Consider the following 23,890-nt stretch of genomic DNA (forward strand, 5'->3'; position numbering starts at 1 on the left):
CTGGAGGCAAGAGAGGTCTTTGTTTTCTTCTCCTAGGGGTAGTTAGATTCTCCGGCTGGCGCGAGTCATCTAGCTATCACCGTAGGCATGATCCCCGGCTACTTCTAGTGTTGGCGTTAGGAGTAGCTATTTGGTCAACCCAGTTACCACAGCCCTATGAGCAGGATTTTTGTATTTCGCAGACTTACACATTCCTCTGAGACCCTGTCCACTGGGGTCATAACAGCCATCCTGTGCAGTCATAAATTGGCAGATATTGCAGCGCCCACATGGATATGAACCAAAAGTTTTTGTCCCCCGATTCAATTTAATGGGTGGTCGCTGATAATGGCTATGGCATAAATTGTCCCTTAGATTCTTGGCTCTTCTTGCTACCATATTGGGAGATTTAGAAATAAAGGGCAAAATCTTCTTATCATTTGCAAGGATAGCCCAATTGTTGGATAAGATGTCGCGGACATCAGACCACTGGTTGTTAAATGTGGTAATCAGAGGTAGCGAAGAGAGGGGTTCACGTACCTTCTTGGTCAACAGACTCTGTCTCTCGGTGCCTCGGGCATGTTGATAAGCTTGGGAAATGATTCTGCGGGGGTAACTCCTGTTTTTGAAGCGCATAGATAATTCTCTTGCCTGTGCCTCAAAGTCCACATTTGAGCTGCAATTTCTCCTTAAACGGAGGAATTGGCCCCTCGTAATTCCATTTTTTAGATGTCCAGGATGGAAGCTGTTGAAATGTAGTAAGCTGTTGGTGGCAGTTGTCTTCCGAAAGAGGCTACAGGTAATGCAAGAATCCTCAATGGATAGTTTAAGGTCCAAAAAGTCTATTGCTGTATCTGAAATAACAGACGTAAGTTTGATATTAAAGACATTACTATTGAGATCACTGATAAAGAGTTTGCATTCGTCAAATGACCCTGTCCAGAAAAAAACAATGTCGTCAATATAGCGTTGCCATATTGCCACATTAGTTGTGAATGCCGTATGCTTAAAGACCGTTTGCTCCTCCCACCATCCAAGAAAAAGATTGGCATACGATGGTGCGCACCGAGCCCCCATGGCTGTGCCAGAGGTTTGTCTGTAGTACTTCCTGTCGAAGACAAAATAGTTCTTATCTAAAATAAAATATAATAGTTCCAAAAGGAAACTTTCATGCATAACGTCTCTATTGATGTTTTTGTTCAGGAAGTATCTTACAGCCTGCAAACCCAGCTGATGTGAAATGCTGGTGTAAAGTGATTCTACATCGAGACTAACGATGTAGGTATTCGGAGGCAGGTGTACATTCTCGAGGAGCTGTATGAGATGTGAAGAGTCTCTAATATAGGACACCAAAGACAGGACTAGGACTAGTGGTTGTAGATAGTGATCCACATAGATGCAAGGACGTTCGAAGATGCTGCCAATACCGGAGACTATGGGCCTACCTGGTGGTACGGTGAGAGATTTGTGCACTTTCGGGAGTGCATAAAAAGTCGGGATGATAGGCGTAGGAGTGGTCAAAAAGTCCGCTTCCTTTTTCGTCACAATATTCTCCTGGAGGGCCCTGTTAATTAGATGATCAATTTTATCCTTAAAAAACTCCGTGAGATCAGAGGGTAACAAAACGTAACAATCGGACCTCTGCAGTTGACGCAATATTTCGCCCGTGTACATCTCGTGGGGCCAGAGAACCACATTGCCCCCTTTATCGGCCTCGCGCACTACAAAATCCTTGTTATGTTTTAAGTTCTGCAGGGCCTTTCTTTCGTCCATGCCAAAATTATTGTGCCTATGAGGATCCAATCGCAAATTGTAGATATCAAAACATACCTTGTCGAAAAAAATCTGGACAGCAGGAAAAAGTGAGAATGCTGGGGTAGCCTGAGAAGGTAGTCGTCTGGAGAAATGGTGTCCTGCTGCTCGACCCTCATTTTCTTGTAGTAATTCGAGCAGATCCGTAAAAACTTGTCTGTCACCAGCAGGAAAAGAGTCTACAAGAGAAGGTTGGTGATACAGCAATTTGAATGTTATTTGACGACAAAAAAGATATACATCCTTGATTAAAGTAAATTTGTTAAGTCTGTTCATGGGTGAAAAAGACAGGCCCTTTGAGAGGACTCGTTTCTCCACATCAGACAATACATAGGATGAAAGATTTATAATTTGTAGATTACCATCTGTCAGATTACTTGGACAAGTCAATATCTCTTGTTGTGACGAGTGAACCTCTTGAATGAGGGGGACCAATTCCTCCGTGGGCGATCCTTCTTTTTGTAGCCGTCTGTTCTTTCTCCAACCCCTCCGGCGGCGCCTTCTGCGTCGCTGGGGTCGAAAGATAAAAAATCACTAGATGAAATTTCATCCCTAGCCAACCCCGTGGTTATTTGTTGAACATCTCTGGGGGCATAACGTCTATTGCCTTGATGAATCCATTTGAAGGCACGCCCCCTACTGTAATCCATTTTATCCCTGTGAAATTTGTTTCTTTTTCTTTGGATAATCTCTTTTTCGAACTGGTCAATTACCGTTTTCAACTGTTGTTGAAAAGGAGTCACTATAGTGTCTTTGTTAAAGCCACCAAGTTTGCTTTCACATATCTTAATTTCCTCCTTAATCTGTATAAGCAAAGTTTGGTCATGCTCAATAAGCATATCAATTAATATGGTGGAGCATTTAGCTAGGCCAGTTTCCCAAACACTCTGAAAATTGGATGTAGCTTCCCAAGATGGAAATATCTGCACACGCAGACCGCGTGGGATAATACCCATTTTTTTGTATTCCTCCAGGCTTCTAATGTTCCACCATATCTTGGTTAGGGTCTTATGTAACTTAGTTATCTCCAAAGACAAAGTGTGAAAATCCGGGTCCTTACTGGAGTCGGACCCCAGATTTTTAGACTCATTATCAAATAACCCCAATGCCCTGTTGCTCCAAGCCGTCTCTCTAGCTGACAAATCCATGACTGACACCGAATAGAAAATAGAAGATAAGAATGCCAAACTACATATGTCTATAACCTATACAAAATAGAACCAATGTGCCACAACTCCAGGAAATGGTGGAAACAAGAGTCCACCAGAAAAAAGCAGGAAGTGAACAACATATGGAGGGCACCATATAAAGGACTAACAGTCCAGCAAAAAGGGATCAATCCCACAGCGTACGAGACACAATCATGAAAACTCAAAGAAAAAGGAGTACACTAAAAGGGAGACCACCAAAATATGTAAACCAATACATTTTATTATAAAGTGCACACAGACCTACAACACTTGTAAAAACACTTAAAAAACACAGAATTACAAAATGTACTCTGTATACTATGTCATGAGTTCATCCTCTTTAACGCGTGCGCAGTTGTGCTGACTTCTCGTGAGTCTGGCACCTGCGCACTGTGTTTCAGTGACGCGCTCGGCGCTTGTTACTTCCGGCTTTCTCTGCTCTCTCACAGCTGTTACAATTTCAGCTGACTTCGGTATGTACTCTTATTTGTGTATATATAGATGGTTACTGTGCGCCTCAGACATACTTACTCTGCTCCTGACGAAGCCACCTCTGTGTGGCGATACGCGTTGGGCTTCGGGGCCCCTCTCCTCCTTCTTGGATTATATCGCTAAGCTCCAGCCACTCTACATAGGACTACGTGACCGTCTGCAGTTGTCTGCCGCATTGAGTAATGTATTTTCTCATTATCTGCTTTCCGTCCATCTGGCTCTGTATTGGTCATGCTCAATATTTATAAGCTTCAACAATGTTTGTTTGCCTGTTTGGCACTCGGGTGTGAATTACATGTACACATTGTTTATGTACATGCTCATTGTGGACTCCTATTTATTCTTTAGGCTGCTGTAATTATTGTTTTTGCATGGCATTTCCATATGATAGACTGACACCTATTATTATATAGGTGCTTACCTCACTGGCTGCATCTGCAGGTTGGGAATGTTATAATGCTTTTGGAGAATGCGTTCATTTTACACAAAAGGAAAAAGTAGGAGGGGGGGAGGGGTAGCTTACATCATACAGAGTATATTTTGTAATTCTGTGTTTTTTAAGTGTTTTTACAAGTGTTGTAGGTCTGTGTGCACTTTATAATAAAATGTATTGGTTTACATATTTTGGTGGTCTCCCTTTCAGTGTACTCCTTTTTCTTTGAGTTTTCATGATTGTGTCTCGTACGCTGTGGGATTGATCCCTTTTTGCTGGACTGTTAGTCCTTTATATGGTGCCCTCCATATGTTGTTCACTTCCTGTGTTATATACTGTGTGACTGCTATATACTGCGTGGGCTGTGTTATATAGTACGTGGGCTGTGTTATATACTGTTTGGCCTGTGTTATATACTGCGTGGCCACAGTTATATACTGCGTGGCCTGTATTAACGCATCGGGTATTCTACAATATGTATGTATGTATGTATATAGCTGCCACATAGTATATAGCACAGGCCACGTAGTATTTGTCTGCTGTATACTACATGGCTCCTATAGACTATGTGGCTGCTATATACATACATACATGTTCTAGAATACCCGATGCGTTAGAAGTGGGCCACCACCTAGTAAAACTTCATAAGGAGAATGAATGTATATACACTCTTAAACAAATGAAACTGTAACACCAAGAAGGAACAGTCGCGGATAGCATGCCGTGTGTATTATATTTCTGCGTGTGGCGCTCATACTCAATACTGAATTAATTGACAGAGGTTGAAAATTTTGTTTCAATTTTTGTCATCAGTTGCTCATCAATAACCTGATAATTCATCCTGTGATGTACATAATTTCATATATTTTCCTTCTTGGTGTTGGAATTTTAATGTTGAGGTGTTATAACAATGATTAGAAGCATTTACAGAGTTGTTGTAACCTGTTCCCACCCTGTGCTGTACATTTGCAGTGCTGGTGACTGATACTATTCATTACCGTATTTGTATAGGTTGGTAAAAGCGTGGGTCAGGACCTGAACCTGTGCCACCGTCAGCAGGTTTCAATTGTCACCCAAATTTCACCCCACAACAATGGCCATTCCAGAATGCTGTAGATAAGCCCCTGATGCTGGTGGGCTTAGCTCATCTTCCATTTTGGGGGTGACAGGTTCCCTTTAACTGTCTATTTAGCCATTTCTCTGGCTTAGATTACTGCCAATTGTAGCTTTGCTCAAGGAAGTGTGTGTTTGTTTTGTGCTCCTTGTCTTTTATTCTGATACAGTTACGGTATATTAAAAAGTTTGGGCACCCCTATTAATCTTAAGCTTAATGTTTTATAAAAATTGTTTGTTTTTTTTTGCAACAGCTATTTCAGTTTCATATATCTAATAACTGTTGGACACAGTAATGTTTCTGCCTTGAAATGAGGTTTATTGTACTAACAGAAAATGTGCAATCTGCATTCAAACAAAACTTGACAGGTGCATAAGTATGGGCACCCTTATCATTTTCTTGTTTTAAATACTCCTACCTACTTTTTACTCACTTACTAAAGCACTTTTTTTGGTTTTGTAACCTCATTGGGCTTTGAACTTCATAGCCAGGTGTATGCAATCATGAGAAAAGCTACTTAAAGTGGCCACTTGCAAGTTGTTCTCCTGTTTGAATCTCCTCTGAAGAGTGGCATCATGGGCTCCTCAAAACAACTGTCAAATGATCTGAAAACAAAGATTATTCAACATAGTTATTCAGGGGAAAGATACAAAAAGCTGTCTCAGAGATTTAACCTGTCAATTTCCACTGTGAGGAACATAGTAAGGAAATGGAAGAACACAGGTACAGTTCTTGTTAAGGCCAGAAGTGGCAGGCCAAGAAAAACATCAGAAAGGCAGAGAAGAAGAATGGCGAGATCAGTCAAGGACAATCCTCAGACCACCTCCAGAGAGCTGCAGCATCAACTTGCTGCAGATGGCGTCACTGTGCATCGGTCAACTATACAACGCACTTTGCACAAGGAGAAGCTGTATGGGAGAGTGATGCGAAAGAAGCCATTTCTGCAAGCACGCCACAAACAGTCGGCTGAGGTATGCAAAAGCACATTTGGAGAAGCCAATTTCTTTTTGGAAGAAGGTCCTGTGGACTGATGAAACCAAAATTGAGTTGTTTGGTCATACAAAAAGGCATTATGCATGGCGGCAAAAAAACACAGCATTTCAAGAAAAACACTTGCTACGCACAGTAAAATTTGGTGGAGGTTCCATCATGCTTTGGGGCTGTGTGGCCAATGCCGGCACCGGGAATCTTGTTAAAGTTGAGGAACGCATGGATTCCTCTCAGTATCAGCAGATTCTTGACAATAATGTTCATCAATCAGTGACAAAGTTGAAGTTACACAGGGGATGGATCTATCAGCAAGACAATGATCCAAAACACCGCTCCAAATCTACTCAGGCATTCATGCAGAGGAACAATTACACTGTTCTGGAATGGCCATCCCAGTCCCCAGACCTGAATATCATTGAACATCTGTGGGATCATTTGAAGAGGGCTGTCCGTGCTCGGCAACCATCAAACTTAACTGAACTGGAATTGTTTTGTAAAGAGGAATGGTCAAACATACCTTCATCCAGGATCTCATTAAAAGCTACAGGAAGCGACTAGAGGCTGTTATTTTTGCAAAAGGAGGATCTACTAAATATTAATGTCACTTTTCTGGTGAGGTGCCCATACTTATGCACCTGTCAAATTTTGTTTGAATGCAGATTGCACATTTTCTGTTAGTACAATAAACCTCATTTCAAGGCAGAAACATTACTGTGTCCAACAGTTATTAGATATATAAAACTGAAATAGCTGTTGCAAAAAAAACAATTTTTACAAAACATTAAGCTTAAGATTAATAGGGGTGCCCAAACTTTTTCATATAACTGTATCTGTTGCTCAACCTTAGATTTGTCTTTGACATTGTGTTTGCCTAGCTCTTTTTTGGTGATTCGATACTTTCTTGGAAATCTGACCATGAACCGAGTTCTCCTTATTCTCACCCCTCCGTCTATGAAGTACCCGTCTGGCTTTTGACCTCAGACTTCTTGACTACCCAGTCTCACGGCTTGTCTGTGAATATATGGGCGGATAACTCTGGGTTCATTGATTGACCACAGAAATGTCTGGCTGTTTTACCTTTTGTTGGCGCATTCTTAAACCAAGTTCACACGACCTTGTTTTAGGACCAAGTGCTGTTTGTGAAAATACGGACAGTACCCAGAACAGTTTTAATCACTGGGGCAATGCAGATGAGCATCCTGTTTTTTTCCCCAAGTAACAAATCTGCATTTAAAACAAAACAAAACATTGCAGCATACACTAGTTTCTTCTGGGGAGGATGAGATTTCCACATTCAAGTCTGTGTCCCCCAAAAATTGGATTTCATATGGAGCCACTGTATAGTGTCTGAATTGTATAGATACATTGCAATAGAAAACTATCTGGTCTTAAACTTAAATCTCCGGGGTCTCGGCTACAGGGGGTAACTGAGACCCCGGGGAACATGATTCGGGTTGGTTTTTAACCTACCCAGTGTTGCGATCGCCATTATTCAATGAATAACGGCGACCGCAAATAATAAAAAAAAGTCTCATTTCCCATTTATTTATCTCTCCTCTAATATGATCTAGCACATCAGAGGAGAGAGAAATGGAGTCCCCCGAGCCCGCCCTGTACCTCCGGTGTCCCCCGGCGTCTTCTTCCAGGAAGAAAATGGCAGGCACATGCACAGTGTGCCCTCCGAGATCTGCCTGCCGGCAACAATAGATTTCTCCGATTGGTTCATTTTGATCACTGTGATAGACCCTATCAGAGGGTTCAAAATAAAAAAAATAGTAAATCAAACCCCCTATATCAGGGGTAGGGTTAGGTTTACGGTTGTGGTGTTACGGTTAATGTGGTGTTGGTGTTGTGGTTAGGGTTAGAGTTGGGATTAGGGTCAGGAGTAGAGCTGTGTTAGGGTTGGAGTTAGAATTGGGGGGTTTCCACTGTTTAGGTTCATCAGGGGTCTCCAAATGCGACATGGCATCTGCCATTGATTCCAGCCAATTTTGGATTCAGAAAGTCAAACGGTGCTCCCTCCTTTCTGAGCCCTGCTATGCACCCAAACAGTGGCTTTCCCCCACATAAGGGCTGTTGGTGTACTCAGGAGATATTGCACAACAAATGTTGTGGTCCATTTTCTCTTGTTACCCTTGTGAAAATAAAAAAGTTTGGGTCTAAAGTAAATTTTTTGTGAATAAAAGTAAAATGTTCATTTTTTCCTTTCACATTGCTTTAGTTCTCTTGAAGCACCCGAAGGGTTAATAAACTTCTTGAATGTGGTTTTGAGCACCTTGAGGGGTGCAGTTTTTAGAATGGTGTCACTTTTGGGTATTTTCAGCCATATTGACCCCCCCAAACTCACTTCAAATGTGAGGTGTTCCCTAATAAAATGGTTTTGTAAATTTTGTTGGAAAAATGAGAAATTGCTGGTCAACTTTTAACCCTTATAACTTCCTAACAAAAAAAGATTGTTTCCAAAATTGAGCTGATGTAAAGTAGACATGTGGGAAATGTTGTTTATGAACTATTTTATGTGACATCACTCTCTGATTTAAGTGTACAAAAATTAAAAGTTTGAAAATTGCATAATTTTAACATTTTTTGCTAAATTTCCATTTTTTTCATAAATAAACGCAAGCCATATCGAAGAAATGTTACCACTAACATGAAGTACAATATGTCAAGAAAAAAACATTCTCAGAATCAGTGGGATCTGTTGAAGCGTTCCAGAGCTATAACCTCATAAAGTGACAGTGGATCAGAATTGTAAAAATTGGCACGGTCCTTAAGTACCAAATTGGCTCTGTCACTAAGGGGTTAAAGGTTCAGCAGAAGAAAAAAATGTATTTCTTTAAAATGTTTTATTGTTTTAAAATGTCATGGTTTAAACTGTTGTCCTTATTTCTGCGCCCATCTTGTTCCCCTGTGTGTTTTGACATCCACATTGTGTAGAAAATAGGTAACTGGTGAATTGCTGAGCCTTCCCTGTTTGTCACTGGTCATAGACATAGACTAGTCCGGTTCACTATGTAATTTCGCCGGAATTTTCTGGAGAGTTTCAAATATGTACATTTTTGGAAAGGCTATGGTATAAGCAATAAGAAAAACAATGTTTCCATTTGCCCCGAGTCCTAAGTGGCCGCCATCTTGGATTTTACAAAATGGCTGATTTACATCGATTTTCGTTAATATCTCAGCTTGTAAGTAACGTAAAACTTAAATTTTGACAGCTAAACATACATTTTGAGTACTAAGAAATGCAGTGGTATCCAAATAAATACTCTATATACGACTACAAATTGTATCGGTTTATATTTGAACAAATTTTCGAACTCGAAAAGCAGAGAGTTAATGTTTTTAACTTTTGAACAACCAGAGTGTCTTTACATATCGCCACCATCACTGTCATCATCAGTTTCATATTTGGTCTGAGTGTCCTCGTCATTCATACACTCGCTGTCACACTGACAAAGATCGGTACAGGATAAGTTATTTTTTCGGCACGAACACCTTGAAGAAGAACAGTCATGTTTGCATTGACAACTAATCATCTCGATTATTGCTTTTGGAGCTGGAAGAACATCTGTCATGGTTGGTTTCAACTGTCCATCCAACCCTTTGTGATAGCCATTCTTCTCGGGATCCAGCTGAGAATCCTGCAAAGCAATGTTAGCTTGTCCCCACACTCTGGCTTGGATATGGACTCTGAGGACATGTTGTTTTAGAGCTCCGAGTGTAGGAGGTAACCTGTCACTTTCTGCCATATGCTTGCAAAATAGATGCCATCGCAGTTCGGGAATATTCTTAATAAAAATGCCTTTTGGAGAGTAAGCAAAACATACGAAGGTAGCAAGAGTTGACAACATAGTTTCGCTCACTTCTTTTTCAGTCGAAAGCATCTGCAGAGAACTGATTACATCTGGTGTTGCGTTCATGTAAGCTTGCAGCCAGATTGCTTTGCCAATTCGAGAGAACCTTCCAGTTGTGTCAGCACCAGTGAATGCATGGAAGGCTGTCAAAGCCTTTGCTCTGTCTGCCCCTATGACTCTCCTTATTGGCTCTATCTCGATCATCCCAGAGACCATTGAAATCGATGTATTCTTCAGCATGAGGTCATAGTTAGCTATGACCAACACCAGTACATCGGTATCAGGGGAGAAGAAAACCATCCTTGCATCCGGTGGGTTTCGTTGTGTTGCAGAGACAGCTTGGTAGATCAACAGTGTGTCTGCTTCTTCGTGATTGTTGTCGTCGAAAACTAAGTTTTTGTTGCTCCTGGTACACCCTGAAGAACAAGTGATGACCAGTTTTTGTGATGAACTGTTGAACTCTAGAGTCTTTGCAGCAAGATAGTTGGTCAGGTCAGCCTTTGTCTTGTCATGTGAAAGGAACCTGTTCATTGGAATATGATTAATGTTTGTTTCATCTCTGACCTGGTACTGAATTGGTGCCTTTCCTTTTCTTCTTTTATCCCTGGTAGCATCCTTGAGAGAATTTTCCCTATACGTATCAAACACAAGGATTATTTCATCGTAATTTTCTGTGAGAGACATAAGCCTGTCATTGAAGCAGTAACTGAGATCTTTGACTGTCACTAGTGTTGCCGGTTTCTTGGCCATCTTTTGCAGAAGAACCATTCCATCTACCAGGGCTATCTTGCGACTTGGAGCATCTGATCTTGTGTCCATCCTATCTTCTGGCTGCAGATCTTTCTGTGGAGTTTCTACTATAACCAACTTGTTAAGGAGACTGATCAGTTTTGATTTGTCATGGCATGGTAACATTGTACCATCTGGAGCAAAAAAGGCTCTTGGGGTCAGAGTGAATTCGTAGTTCCCAATGGCCACTTTCTGGTTTATGTCTCTGTTGGACCTTGCCAAAACCATCATTCTTCCATACAAGTCCTTGGTCTCCTTAAGATCAACAGTCTTGTCTCGGAGTTTTACTGTGGTTTTCTTGTTTGCCGACATGAACATCCTGTTGTTCTCCTTCTTTACTGGTGCCCATAGGCTAACATCCCCATTGATTCGCGCCAACACATAGTCTTCATACAGCTTTTGACCTGTCTCATCTGCATTCAGGATCATTTTTACGTACTCATCAGGGATGTAGGCATGGGTGATTACATTGTGCAACTTGTCACCTACAACAGCAAATGGGTTGCCATGTTTCAAAATTGCTTCCTTAATCTTGTCAATAACATGATGACACTTCTTGACTGCACTTGGCCCAAGATCGTGATGCTCTCTGGTTTTGTCACGTTCTAAATCAAACTGTCTGGTATATTCTTTGACAACTCGGGAGAGTTCAGGTGTGGCCATGAAGAATCTCTGACGAGCATTGGCATTGTTCGAGATGCCGACTATGCCAGCATGGATTTTCATCAGCTTGTTCAGATGCTCGCATGCATGGTCCGCCCCAATGGATACAAATGGGATAGCACTTTTCGTGACTGAAATGTTACCCGCTTTCATTTCTTCCCATGTTTGAGGGTGATTTATTTTAAGGTCATGCATGTCCGTGATATACCTTGGCCACAATCGCTTGTATTTCATCCGGTCAAATGCAAAGAAGAGCTTGCTGAGCTGCTCTCCGGCTTGAAGATGAAGCTCAAGGTCTGCATTCCTGGTTGCAGCAACAAATAAAAGGATTGTTTCCACTCGCTGTAGGTAGTTCATCATTGACTTGAACATTGCATTTTTGGATCTCTGTTTCACCCATGTTTGAAAGACTGTGATTTTGCACCAACTTCTCATTGCCATTGGAAGACTGACAGAGCATACATAGCTTCCAGTTGATAGGTGCCTCACCTTCACAAGTGACTTCAGTAGCTTGTGGTTTATCTGTCATGTTCAACTCCTGTAATAAAAGAAAAAAAAAACATGTGATTCCTGTCATTATGTATTATTATGTCAATACTAATTAATTATAAAAAACTGCTGTAGTAAATATCTAAAACACATCTGCAACTAGTAATATTGCATTTCTTAGCCCTAAAATGTATGTTTAGCTGTCAAATTTTATTTTTATGTTATTTATAAGCTGAGATATTAACGAAAATTGGTTTTACGTCAGCCATTTTGTAAAATCCAATATGGCGGTCACGTGGGACTCGGGGCAAATGGAAACATTGTTTTTCGTATTGCTTATACTATAACCTTTCCAAAAATGTATAGTTTTCAGACTCTCCAAAAAATTCCGGCGAAGGCCTAAATCAATACATAGTGAACCGGGCTAGACTGTTCACTCAGTCTTTTACTTTGTAGCAAATATGAAAATCACAGTTTTCACGTCATACGGAGTGATTTGTTTGGATAGCTGGATCTCTTATTGTGCATCCTCTTTTTTTTCTCAAAAAAACAAAAACCCTTCTCTAAGTTGGTAAGCTTGCCAAGTAAGCAATAGTGGGAATGCTAACCTCACACATCCTGAAGGTTGTGAGAATATATGAAAGGGACGCAAAAATACTGAAATAATAAAAGTTAAGCACATGATTTTTCGCAGTCCTATGAACATAAGTTATAATCTGTTCACTGGAAAAGTGATAACTTGTAGGTTGATGGGGGGTTCAACCATTGTTGTAGTGTGCACATGGTTAGGATTCACAAGTATTGCTGCTGAAAACCGTTGGTGATAGGACTTGCATACTTCCTTCCACATTCTGACTAGGCAGCGTGTCGCAGTTGAGATTCCAGATCATCAAACGTGTCTCATTAGCAAGAAGAGGAGGTAACCATATCCAGAGGCTGAAAGAAAGAGCGGCTTTCTGGATACATACCGTACAAACCATGGAGCCATATGGCCTAAACCATAAGTATGAAGTTTTCAATAACTCTAGTTTTTGCAGTTGGGTATGCATGTTTGCAATTTCTTTGCAATATGTCTGTCCAATATGGTTTAACCCCATGGCCTACACCTTGCCACATTTCTTGATTTCAGGCTCTTGCTACACACAGATGTCCTTGACAAAGACTGCTCACCGTTGATACATTGATAATTATCTGTTTTGACTGCTTGCCAGATCTAATAAATAACACTTGCAGCAAGACCTTTAGTCTCTTCTCCTTTCTGTGGTGCTGAGGTTCCTACTTTGATGAGTCTGGACCACGAGTCTCTTCCGCGAGCATAGTGCTGCCCGTCTTCCTCTTGTTATCAAATCACTGCCTGTCATCAGCTGTTAAATTTATATGGGCATCTTGAAGGGGTTGTCCACTTCCCTGACAGACCATGGTGGGATGCACCAGAGACTCTCCCGCGAAGTATGGATTCTTGGTCGAGTTAGTGTGGTATACAGGGACTGCTGAACCACAGTGGGAGTAAGTAAGATTTCAATGTTTTATCAGTAATGCAGCCTGTTTGCAGCATTTACCATAGCTTGAAAACATTTTTTAATTTACAAAATTGTTCCAGGGAATTCAGTTGCTGTTTCCTTAATTAAAAAAAAAAATACATACCAACCTTTTCACTGTAGCACGTGGAGAGTTAAAGGTACCTGAAGAGGCTCTAAAGGTGATTTTCAGTTATTCTTTTTTTTTAAATTATCTTTAATTTCCTCTCACGACAATAATTTTCCATAAGACTTCATGTTCACATATTTTTTTAGCACGAAAAATTTACAAGTCTGCTCCAATTTTCACAAAAGCCTTTGGAATCAGAGGGATCAAAAGCAAAAGGAACCGATATAAAAATGAATGCTCTTACTGAAGCACAAGAGCGAACATTAGATTCACAGAAATTTGAAGAAAAAGTGTCAGGTATGTGACATTTAATTTCCAGAAGAGTAATGTGCTCACACGTGTCTGTAGTGTTTCTCAATTTAACCCCTTAGTGACCCCCTATAGCTGCATTTTTAATCTTCTCTTTTTCTGCCTTGATTAAGGCCTTTTTGGTCTTTTTAAATTTTGTACTATTGCTTTGTGCTTTTAAGGATGGCATAAAAGTTATGATTTTTCATACATAATTTTCTCTGACGCCTCGGACGTCTTTGGGATTTCATACGCTTAGGGTATGTGCGCATGATGAGTATTTGTTTGCAGAAATTTCTGCAAGGTTTCTGCATCGCTTGGTAGCAAAGACGTGAAACTTTTGTGATGTAATTTCTTGGTTTAACACCTTTTTCATTCTGATGCACTGACATCAGGGTAATGGGATTAGGGGTCGGTGTTAACAGCTGTCACGGACACCAAGCCCTAGGCTTAGTAATGAAGACATGTCAGCCAGACACCCTCATTACTAAACTGGTAAGTAAAGCTCAATAAGCATGCACATTCTAACCAGCCTATGTAGGAGTGTTAACAGGTGGAACCTACATAGGCTGGAACCAAATTATAAAAATAAGACCCAGTAACCCAGTTAATCTATGAGAATAGTGCCAATCAGGCGCCAAAGAGTCACCTATAAGAAACCATTCCAAAGCTTAGCTTTAAATAGAAGAAATACAGAATATAATGGTTAAAATGCTAATCTATAAGTCTGCAAAAATCTAACCAAAGTCGGGTGTCATCAATGTGCCGGCTGATTTTTATGTTTTTTTGATAGGAAGCACTTGAGAAACCTTCTTGTATGTAAAAAATAAATAAAAGTCTAATGGTAAAACTGACACACTGCCCAAACACTGATGAAAGTCTGATCAAAACACTTAAAGCGAACCTGTCACCCCCAAAATCGATGGTGAGGTAAGCTCACCGGCATCAGGGGCTTATCTACAGCATTCTGTAATGCTGTAGATAAGCCGCCGATGTTACCTGAAAGAGAAGAAAAAGACGTTAGATTATACTCACCCAGGGGCGGTCCCGCTCCGATGGGCGTCTCAGGTCCGGTACAGCGCCTCCTATCTTCATTCCATGACGTCCTCTTCTGGTCTTCGCGCCGCTACTCCGGCGCAGGCGTACTTTGTCTGCCCTGTTGAGGGCAGAGCAAAGTACTGCAGTGCGCAGGCGCCGGTAAGGTCAGAGAGGCCCGACACCTGCGCACTGCAGTACTTTGCTCTGCCCTCAACAGGGCAGACAAAGTACGCCTGCACCAAAGTCGCGGCGCGGAGACCAGAAGAGGACGTCATGGAATGAAGATAGGAGGCGCCGGAGCGGACCTGAGACGCCCATTTGACCGCGGACCAGCAGCGGGACCGCCCAGGTGAGTATATTATAACCTCTTTTTTTCCTCTTTCAGGTAACATCGGGGGCTTATCTACAGCATTACAGAATGCTGTAGATAAGCCCCTGATGTCGGTGAGCTTACCTCACCATCGATTTTGGGGGTGACAGGTTCCCTTTAAGGAAATCAGTCTGTTTTATGCATACAAAAAACCTGTCCTCTGAATGAGCCCTTACACCAACAGGCTGGAAAATGTACTGTACTACTTAAAGGGCCACTGTCACCCCCTCCAGCCGTTATAAACTAAAAGAGCCACCTTGTGCAGCAGTAATGCTGCATTCTAACAAGGTGGCTCTTTTAGTTTTAGGTTCAAGCATACCCCAAATAAAACGTTTTTATACTTAGCCACAATTCCTGTCTCTAGCCAGGTAGGCGGGTCCTCACTCCCCAGCTTGGCCAGCTCCTCTGCCGTCACTCACATCTTCCTGCGCTTTCGGCGCCGCCCCCTCAGCGCTGTTATCGTTTCAAATCCGGCGCCAGTACACAGCACAGGCGCCGGATTTGAAACGATAACAAATGGTTTTGTAAATTTTGTTGGAAAAAATTAGATCACTGGTCAACTTTTAACTCTTATAACGTCCTAACAAAAAAAAATAATGTTTCCAAAATTGTGCTGATGTAAAGTTGACATGTGGGAAATGTTAGTTATTGACTAATTTGTGTGTCACCACTCCCTGATTTAAGGGTACAAAAATTAAAAGTTTGAAAATTGCTAAATTTTCTAAAATTTTGCCCAATATCCGTTTTTTTCATAAATAAACGCAAGTTATATTGAATAAATTTTACCACTAACATGAAGTACAATATGTCACGAAAAAACAACGTAAGAAACAGTGGGATACATTGAAGCGTTCCAGAGCTATAACCTCAGAAAGTGACAGTGGCCAGAATTGTAAAAATTGGCTTGGTCATTAAAGGGAATCTGTCACCCCCAAAATTTGCCTATAAGCTAAGGCCACCGCCATTAGGGGCTTATCTACAGCATTCTGTAATGCTGTAGATAAGCCCCCCGATGTATCCTGAAAGATAAGAAAAACAGGTTAGATTATACTCACCCGGGGGCGGTCCAGTCCGATGGGTGTCACGGTCCGGGTTTGGCGCCTCCCATCTTCATACGATGACGTCCTTTTCTTTGCTTCCTGTCGCGGCTCCTGCGCAGGCGTACTTTATCTGCCCTATTGAGGGCAGCGTAAAGTACTAAAGTGCACAGGCTCGGGAAAGGTCAGAGGTCTGGCGCCTGCGCACTGCAGTACTTTGCTCTGCCCTGCAATAACAGGCGATCAAAAGAACGTATGTGCACAAAAGTGGTATTAAAAACGTCAGCTGTGCAAGCAAAAAATAAGCCCTCACCCAACCCGAGATCAAGAAAAATGAAGATGCCATGGGAATCAGAAAATGGCGCAATTTGTTTATTTTTGTTTTAGTGAAGGTTGGAATTTTTTTTCATCACTTAGATACTGTAAAAAATAACCTAGTCATGTTAGGTGTCTATGAACTCGTACTGACCTGAAGAATCATAATGGCAGGTCAGTTTTAGCATTTAGTGAACCTAGCAAAAAAGCCAAACAAAAATCAAGTGTGAGATTGCACTTTATTTGCAATTTCATTGCACTTGGATTTTTTTTTTACATTTTCCAGTACACGATATGTTAAAACCAATGGTGTCATTCAAAAAGTTCAACTCACCCCACAAAAAACGATCCCTCACACGGCCATATTGTTGGAAGAATAAAAAAGTTATGGCTCTGGGAAGAAGGGGAGCGAAAAACGAAATCACAAAATCGAAGAAAGCTGGGGTCATGAAGGGGTTAAAGCTGTCATTACAGCTGATTCTTGCTGCAACATGAATCAGAGCCTGGTTGCACGATTGCAGCCAGATAGATTTATATCTGGAACGCTTCAGCATTTCAGATAAAATCTACTTTACAGACCATGTCTTGTACATATCCCATAGTAATGATAAAAACTAAGCAAAAAAAAAAGGGAAAATCCAGCACTATAGAATAAATACAATAACATTTATTAGCACACCCACAAAAAAGTAGTAGAACCTCAGCCGTATAAGAACAGCACATCCTTATAAGGCTACGTTCACATTTGCGGTCTGCGCCGCAGCGTCGCCGCATGCGTCATGCGCCCCTATATTTAACATGGGGGCGCATGGACATGCGTCGCACTTGCGTTTTGCGCCGCATGCGTCCCTGCGGCGCCCGCGTCCGGGCGCAGAGGACGCAGCAAGTTGCATTTTTGCTGCGTCCAAAATCAATGAAAAAAAGGACGCATGCGGCGCAAAACGCAGCGTTGTGCATGCGTTTTGCTGCGGTTTTGTTTGCGTTGTGCGTTGCGGCGCCGACGCTGCGGCGCACAACGCAAATGTGAACGTAGCCTAAGAGTGTCCCTTAGCTACGCACCAGTGTGTACATGCGGCTCTGATTCGTGGCGCGCTGATGTGAGCCGTGCAGCCGCTGTGCTTCAGTCACTATTAACATGCAGATTAACCCCATATCTGCAGGTTAATAGCATTTTTTTTTTTTTTTTACATAACACGGTGCCTTTCACCTCTTTCCATGTATTTACAATGTTAGTGCTGGACCACATTTATTTGTTTGGGGTTCTGATTAATAATTGTGACTGTTTCTATGCCTTTCAGTGGACCTTTTTGCACTGCCTCGTGGGACACCCTTGTATGGTCAGCCATCCTGGTGGGGAGATGAAGAGGCTGCCGGAAGAGCCAAACACCACGATAAGGATAGCAAACTTCAAGATTCTGGTGATACATTTATGATTGTCTTTTTCTTAAAACATTTTCTTTGGGTTTTGCAGAAAGGCCCCATTTAGATAGCCAGATAATCATCCCACCTAAAAAGGCTGAATGAGGAGCAGTTTCGATTTGAACACCCAATCATTTTGCTTTCGCAGGAAACGAGCTGCCACATGTATCTGTTTTCTCTTCCAGGTTTTGTTCCAAGCCAATAAATAGACCAAAAAAGATCATGGGTTTTTATTCATATTTATTACTAAGCAACAGATCTGTGAGACAGAAGTTGATCAGATCCTATATGCGTCATGTTTCACGGATCTCCATATACTTGAATGGCCGATGCTAATCTTCAAAGATGGGTCAGAATAGGACAACTCTTCAATCCGTGATATTTATGGATGTATCTAGTTCCATGAAACTCTGTCAGGGATAAAGCTGGGAGCTCCCGGACATGTCATATTGACTTGTGAATGTAGCCTAACTTTCCTAGTTTGAATGCCCTTCAGCTTTAATTTATATATTTTTTTGCTACAATATATGCAAGCAAAAATATTAATACAATACATTTATCAAAAGAGAAATGTTGGGTTCAGGTAAATTTCATCTATGTATGGGGCCGTGAGGGTATACCAGTGCCTTTTTGTAGCTACTGATCGATTATTAGCTACCGTAATAATTCACAAAATTGCATGTAACTCGATGAATAGCATGAACAGACATAATTGGTTTACAGTGAAGGCATTTATGTTGTATTGGATCATCCTATCCAAGTTTTTATCCAATACAGCATGTGTGTCCCTGCATTATCATTTTTAAATAGGTTTTATTTCTTAGAATATAAATGTAACAATAAGGAAAAAGTGAAACATAGATATGACAACTTTCGTAAGGTGTATTTGTCATTTTAACGGTATGGTAATGAAAACCCAAATTTCTTAGCAAGATATATAAAAATGGAATGAATATACACTGTTCAAAAAAAATAAAGGGAACACTTAAACAACACAATGTAACTCCAAGTCAATCACACATCTGTGAAATCAGACAGTTATAAAGCAGCACCAATTGTGAATCAGTTTCTCCTGCTGTTGTGCAAATGGAACAGACAACAGGTAGAAATGATAGACAATTAGCAAGACAACTCCTATAAAGGAGTGGTTCTGCAGGGGGTGACTACTGACCATTTCTCTGTACTCATCCTTTTGGGCTGATGTTTTGGTCATTTTTGCATTTTGCCATTGCTCTCACCCCTAGAGGTAGAGTAGCATGAGGCGGTGTCTACAACCCACAGAAGTTGCTCAGGTAGTGCAGCTCATCCAGGATGGCGCATTAATGCAAGCTGTTGCAAGAAGAGTACCTGTGTGTCAGCACAGTGTCCAGAGCATGGAGCAAATACCAGAAGACATGAAGGGGGCCGTAGGAGCTCAACAAGACAGCAGAAGGACTACTACCTCCTCCTTTGTGCAAGGAGGAGCAGAGCAAGAGCCCTGCAAAATGACCTCCAGCAGGCCACTAACATCCATGTGTCAGCTCAACTGTCAGAAACAGACTTCATGAGGGTAGTATGAAGGCCCAACTTCCACAAGTGGGTGTTGTGCATATAGCCCAACACCATGATGGACAATTGGTATTTGCCAGAGATAACCAAAATTGGCAGAATCGACATCGGTGCCTTGTGCTCATCACAGATGAAAGCAGGTTCACACTGAGCACATGTGACAGACATGACAGAGTCTGGAGACGCCGCGGAGAGAGATCTGCCTGCAACATCCTTCAGCATGACCGGTTTGGCAGTGGGTCAGTAATAATTTGGGGTGGCATTTTTTCAGAGGGCCGCACAGCCCTCCATGTGCTAGCCAGAGTTAGCCTCACTGCCATTAGGTACCAGGATGAGATCCACAGACCCATTGTGAGACCATATGCAGGTGCACTTGGCCCTGGGTTCCTTCTGATGCATGATAAGGCTAGGTCATATGTGGTTGAAGCGTTGTCAGCAGTTCCTGCATGAAGAATGCATTGATGCTATGGACTGGCCTGCCCACTCCCCAGACCTGAATCCAATCAAGCATTTCTGGGAAATCCTCTCTCGTTCCATCCACCAATTCCACGTTGCACCACAGATTGTCCAGGAGCACACTGATGCTTTAATCCAGATCTGGGAGGAGATCCCTCAAGGGAACATCCCCTGTCTTATCAGGAGCATGCCCAGCCATTGTAGTGAGGTCATTCAGGCACGTGGGAGCCACACACACTACTGAGCATCATTTCCTTGTCTTGAGGCATTTACACTGAAGTCGAATCAGCCTGTATTTGATTTTCTACTTTGATTTTGAGTATCATTCCAAATCCAGACCTCCAAGGGATATTAATTTTGCTTTAGGTTGATCATTTTTATGTTTTATTGTTCTCAACGCATTCCACTATGTAATGAGTAAAGATTTGCAACTGGAATATTTCATTCAGTGATAATAAGGATGTGATATTTTAGTGTTCCCTTTATGTTTTCTTGAAATACACTGCTCAAACAAAATATAGGCCAACCTCCGGAAGAGGATTTCAAAGTAAGTAATCCAAGAGTTTAGGAGGATTCACAGCTGCCTTAAGTGGCAATTCTAGACCAAAAGCAGACTTCTAAAGGCATCAGGGAAATTGTAAAACACTAACGCAATCACATGCCCATGCATATACACAGTAAGGGCACAGATGGCAGAATAAATCAAGACTGCAATGCTCGGACTGGCTGGCGTCTCTCCCTGCCCGAATGTGACAGCTGCATAGAACAATGTGAAGCCGCTGGCTTTGTGGTCCTATCATTAAGTGCAAAAGAATTGAGAAGAGTCAAGTGACCGGTAGCCCATTATTCTCCAGTGCTGTCATATTCCAGAACTACAGCCCCTTGGCATACCCAAAAGTACAAGGTGCTCAATGCTCAGAGACATGGCCAAGCTAAGGGAGGCTGAAACCTGGTGCCTGGCATTACTTTTAACGCCCTCTGTCGAAATGAACATGAAGAGGAAGTCTGAGACTTCTGCTGGACTTCTGCTTCATGTTCAGTTCCTACAAAGGCGGGGACAGTGATGGAAGCTATGATTGGGCACCGGGCACCATGTGCCATTCCACTACATCACAGCTCCGGGACAGGAAGTCAGTATAGATTTGTTTATTTTATCGGACGAACGTTTATTATAAGAAGGGGTTGTCATAGTAGTGGAAAACCCCTTTAAAGATGAAAGAATAATTAGATGTAGTACTTCCTCACTTGACCTAAACCCTATTGAGAACTTGTGGACCCTTCTTAATTGGGAAATTTACGGTGGAAGAATACAGTTCACCTCTCTGGGAGGCTGTGTTTGGCAAGAACCTGACAGTCTCTATGGATGGAAGGTTTATGACTGTTATTGGGGAAGAAAAAAGGGTGCTTATGTTGACCACTGATATTTTTTCGCAAATGTTAGAAATGTATTTTGTACATTTTGAGTTGTTTGGTTAGTAATCTCACTGTACCATATGAAAGTAAACAATTAACAATTACATTTTACATTTAGTTGCATAATAATTGTGCACACCTAGATATTTTCCTAGGAAAGACAAAGCATAACTTTTTCTTAAATAATCAGGTTTGTTAACCGTTTGGATTGTAGCTCTGTAGTTGTTCAATTACAAAAAATGAACATCAAAAATATAAATTTCCTAATAATTGTGAATGCAATGTATATACGTAGTGCACCAATTCGCTAAAGCAAAAGTACCCACATCAGATCAGGTAATACAGTGTAGAGTAGGATCCCATACCGCATTAAAGTCACCAATAATCAAAGGCCTAAGGCCTCCTTCACACGTCTGTCTTTAAACACTTTAAAAAAAAACAAACGGTGCAGGTATCATCTGTGTGTTCGTTTTTACCATCCGTGTGTCCATTTTTACCTTCAGTGTGCCATCAGTGTGTCCGTTTTTACCTTCATTGTGTCATCCGTATGTCCTTTTTTTACCATGAGTGTGTCATCCGTATGTCCGTTTTTACCATCAGTGTGTCCGTTTTTACCATGAGTGTGGCATCAGTGTGTCCGTTTTTACCATCAGTGTGTCATCAGTGTGTCCGTTTTTACCATCAGTGTGTCCGTTTTTACCATCAGTGTGTCCGTTTTTACCATCAGTGTGTCATCAGTGTGTCCATTTTTACCATCAGTATGTCATCCGTGTCCTTTTTTCCGTCAGTGTGTCCGTTTTTACCATCAGTGTGTCCGTTTTTACCATCAGTGTGTCCGTTTTTACCATCAGTGTGTCATCAGTGTGTCCGTTTTTACCATCAGTATGTCATCCGTGTCCTTTTTTCCGTCAGTGTGTCCGTTTTTACCATCAGTGTGTCCGTTTTTACCATCAGTATGTCATCCGTGTCCTGTTTTCCGTCAGTGTGTCCGTTTTTACCATCAGTGTGTCATCAGTGTGTCCGTTTTTACCATCATTGTGTCTTTCATGGACCCACAGACTTATGGAAATAAACAGACAAGTCTCTCTGTGGTTTGCACGGTCACATGGTTCATGTAAAGAAACGGACATGTGAGCAGCACCATAGGTTATAATGGGTAGTTGTGGTAGCCATGAAAGAGATGGATACCACATGTCCTGGAAACATGGACGTGTGAAGGAGGCCTTAGAGGAATCAGTTGGCACAATCCACCACCCCCAAACTGTTTATATGGTCATGTACCCACAACTTTACTGCTGCAATCTGTTCCTCCCTGACTGAGAAATTACTGTTAATTCATACCCAAATGCACCTTGATTGCTCTGTAAGTGTCCAAGCACCGTCCTATTCTCCACCGCCCCGGCTCTAGTCCCTGCTCAGCGCCACCTTCCTCCGCTGGACTGGTAGCTGACTGTCAGGCGCTTCCACCCTACAGTTCTGCCAGTCAGTGCCAGTCCCAGCAGTCGGCCCCTACTGATGTATGTTTGTCATCACCTATCCTGTAGTGAGACCTCTGGAACAGCAGCTTAGGCAAAATGGCTGCCCCTTATACATGGAAAAAGAAGTGTCCGATTTGACAATAATATCAGGCTAGGATAAGAGAAGAGACATAACTGTATTGTTTCAATATATAGGTGATACATTCCCTGTAAGAGGTTAAATAAAGAAGTGTTTTTTTAGTAAATTGGCTAATAGATACCTATTTTTTTCTTTTTTAGGCTGCTGTAAAGGAGGAAAAAAATCTGTTGGCCAATTAGCAGCTACCAAGGAAGATTACCTGTGTGCTCATGGCAAGGAGCCAAGCTATTTTGAAATCCCTAATAAGGAACTCCAGCAAAAATCTGATGGAGAGGGTAATGTTGTGTATGACCCTAAGCTGGACCCTCAGTGCCAGCAACCCTCAGGTGCCGGACATGCTTCCTTTACTATAGAGTTTGATGACAATTCTCCAGGAAAGGTAACCATTAAAGATCATGTAACAAAGTTTACAGACCATCGTCAAAAGGCAAAGAAGGCGTTATCTGGAGATAAGGACCTTGTGGGGTTAAATTCAGAACTGATTGCTGCGGAGAGTAAAGTAGCCGACTGGTTAGCACAAAATAATCCACCCCGATTGCTGAAAGAAGCCTCGGAAGAAGATGCAAAAAGTGTTAAAAGTGATGTACCAGTATACTTAAAAAGGATACAAGGTAGTGTGCTTAATACAAAGTCCTGTACTTCATGCTTAATGTTCTGTCTCATAGCTTTATTATATTATGTAGATTTATAAGACTATATCATTTATAATAATATTTATCATATACAGGGTGGGCCATGTATATGGATACACCTAAATAAAATGGGACTGGTTGGTGAAATCAACTTCCTGTTTGTGGCACATTAGTATATGGGAGGGGGAAAACTTTTCAAGATGGGTGGTGACCTTGGTGGCCATTTTGAAGTCAGCCATTTTGGATCCAACTTTATTTTTTCCAATGGGAAGAGGGTCATGTGACACATCAAACATATTGAGAAT

At 41.6% G+C, this 23,890-nt stretch overlaps 1 protein-coding gene across 6 annotated transcripts in view; it reads left to right on the forward strand.

Moving 5' to 3' along the window:
- CEP170 (centrosomal protein 170) overlaps positions 1-23,890 on the forward strand; it is a 208,777-nt gene that overhangs the window by 62,539 nt on the left and 122,348 nt on the right. For all 6 annotated transcript variants that reach the window (XM_077289094.1, XM_077289089.1, XM_077289093.1 and 3 more), the window contains exons 5-8: positions 13,446-13,504; positions 13,599-13,749; positions 17,799-17,918; positions 23,094-23,564. In XM_077289094.1, the coding sequence (XP_077145209.1) occupies positions 13,446-13,504; positions 13,599-13,749; positions 17,799-17,918; positions 23,094-23,564 (801 nt within the window). The remainder of the gene's footprint in view (positions 1-13,445; positions 13,505-13,598; positions 13,750-17,798; positions 17,919-23,093; positions 23,565-23,890) is intronic.

This window comes from Ranitomeya variabilis, chromosome 2, assembly GCF_051348905.1.
Source record: "Ranitomeya variabilis isolate aRanVar5 chromosome 2, aRanVar5.hap1, whole genome shotgun sequence".
NCBI classification, from domain to species: Eukaryota; Metazoa; Chordata; class Amphibia; order Anura; family Dendrobatidae; genus Ranitomeya; species Ranitomeya variabilis.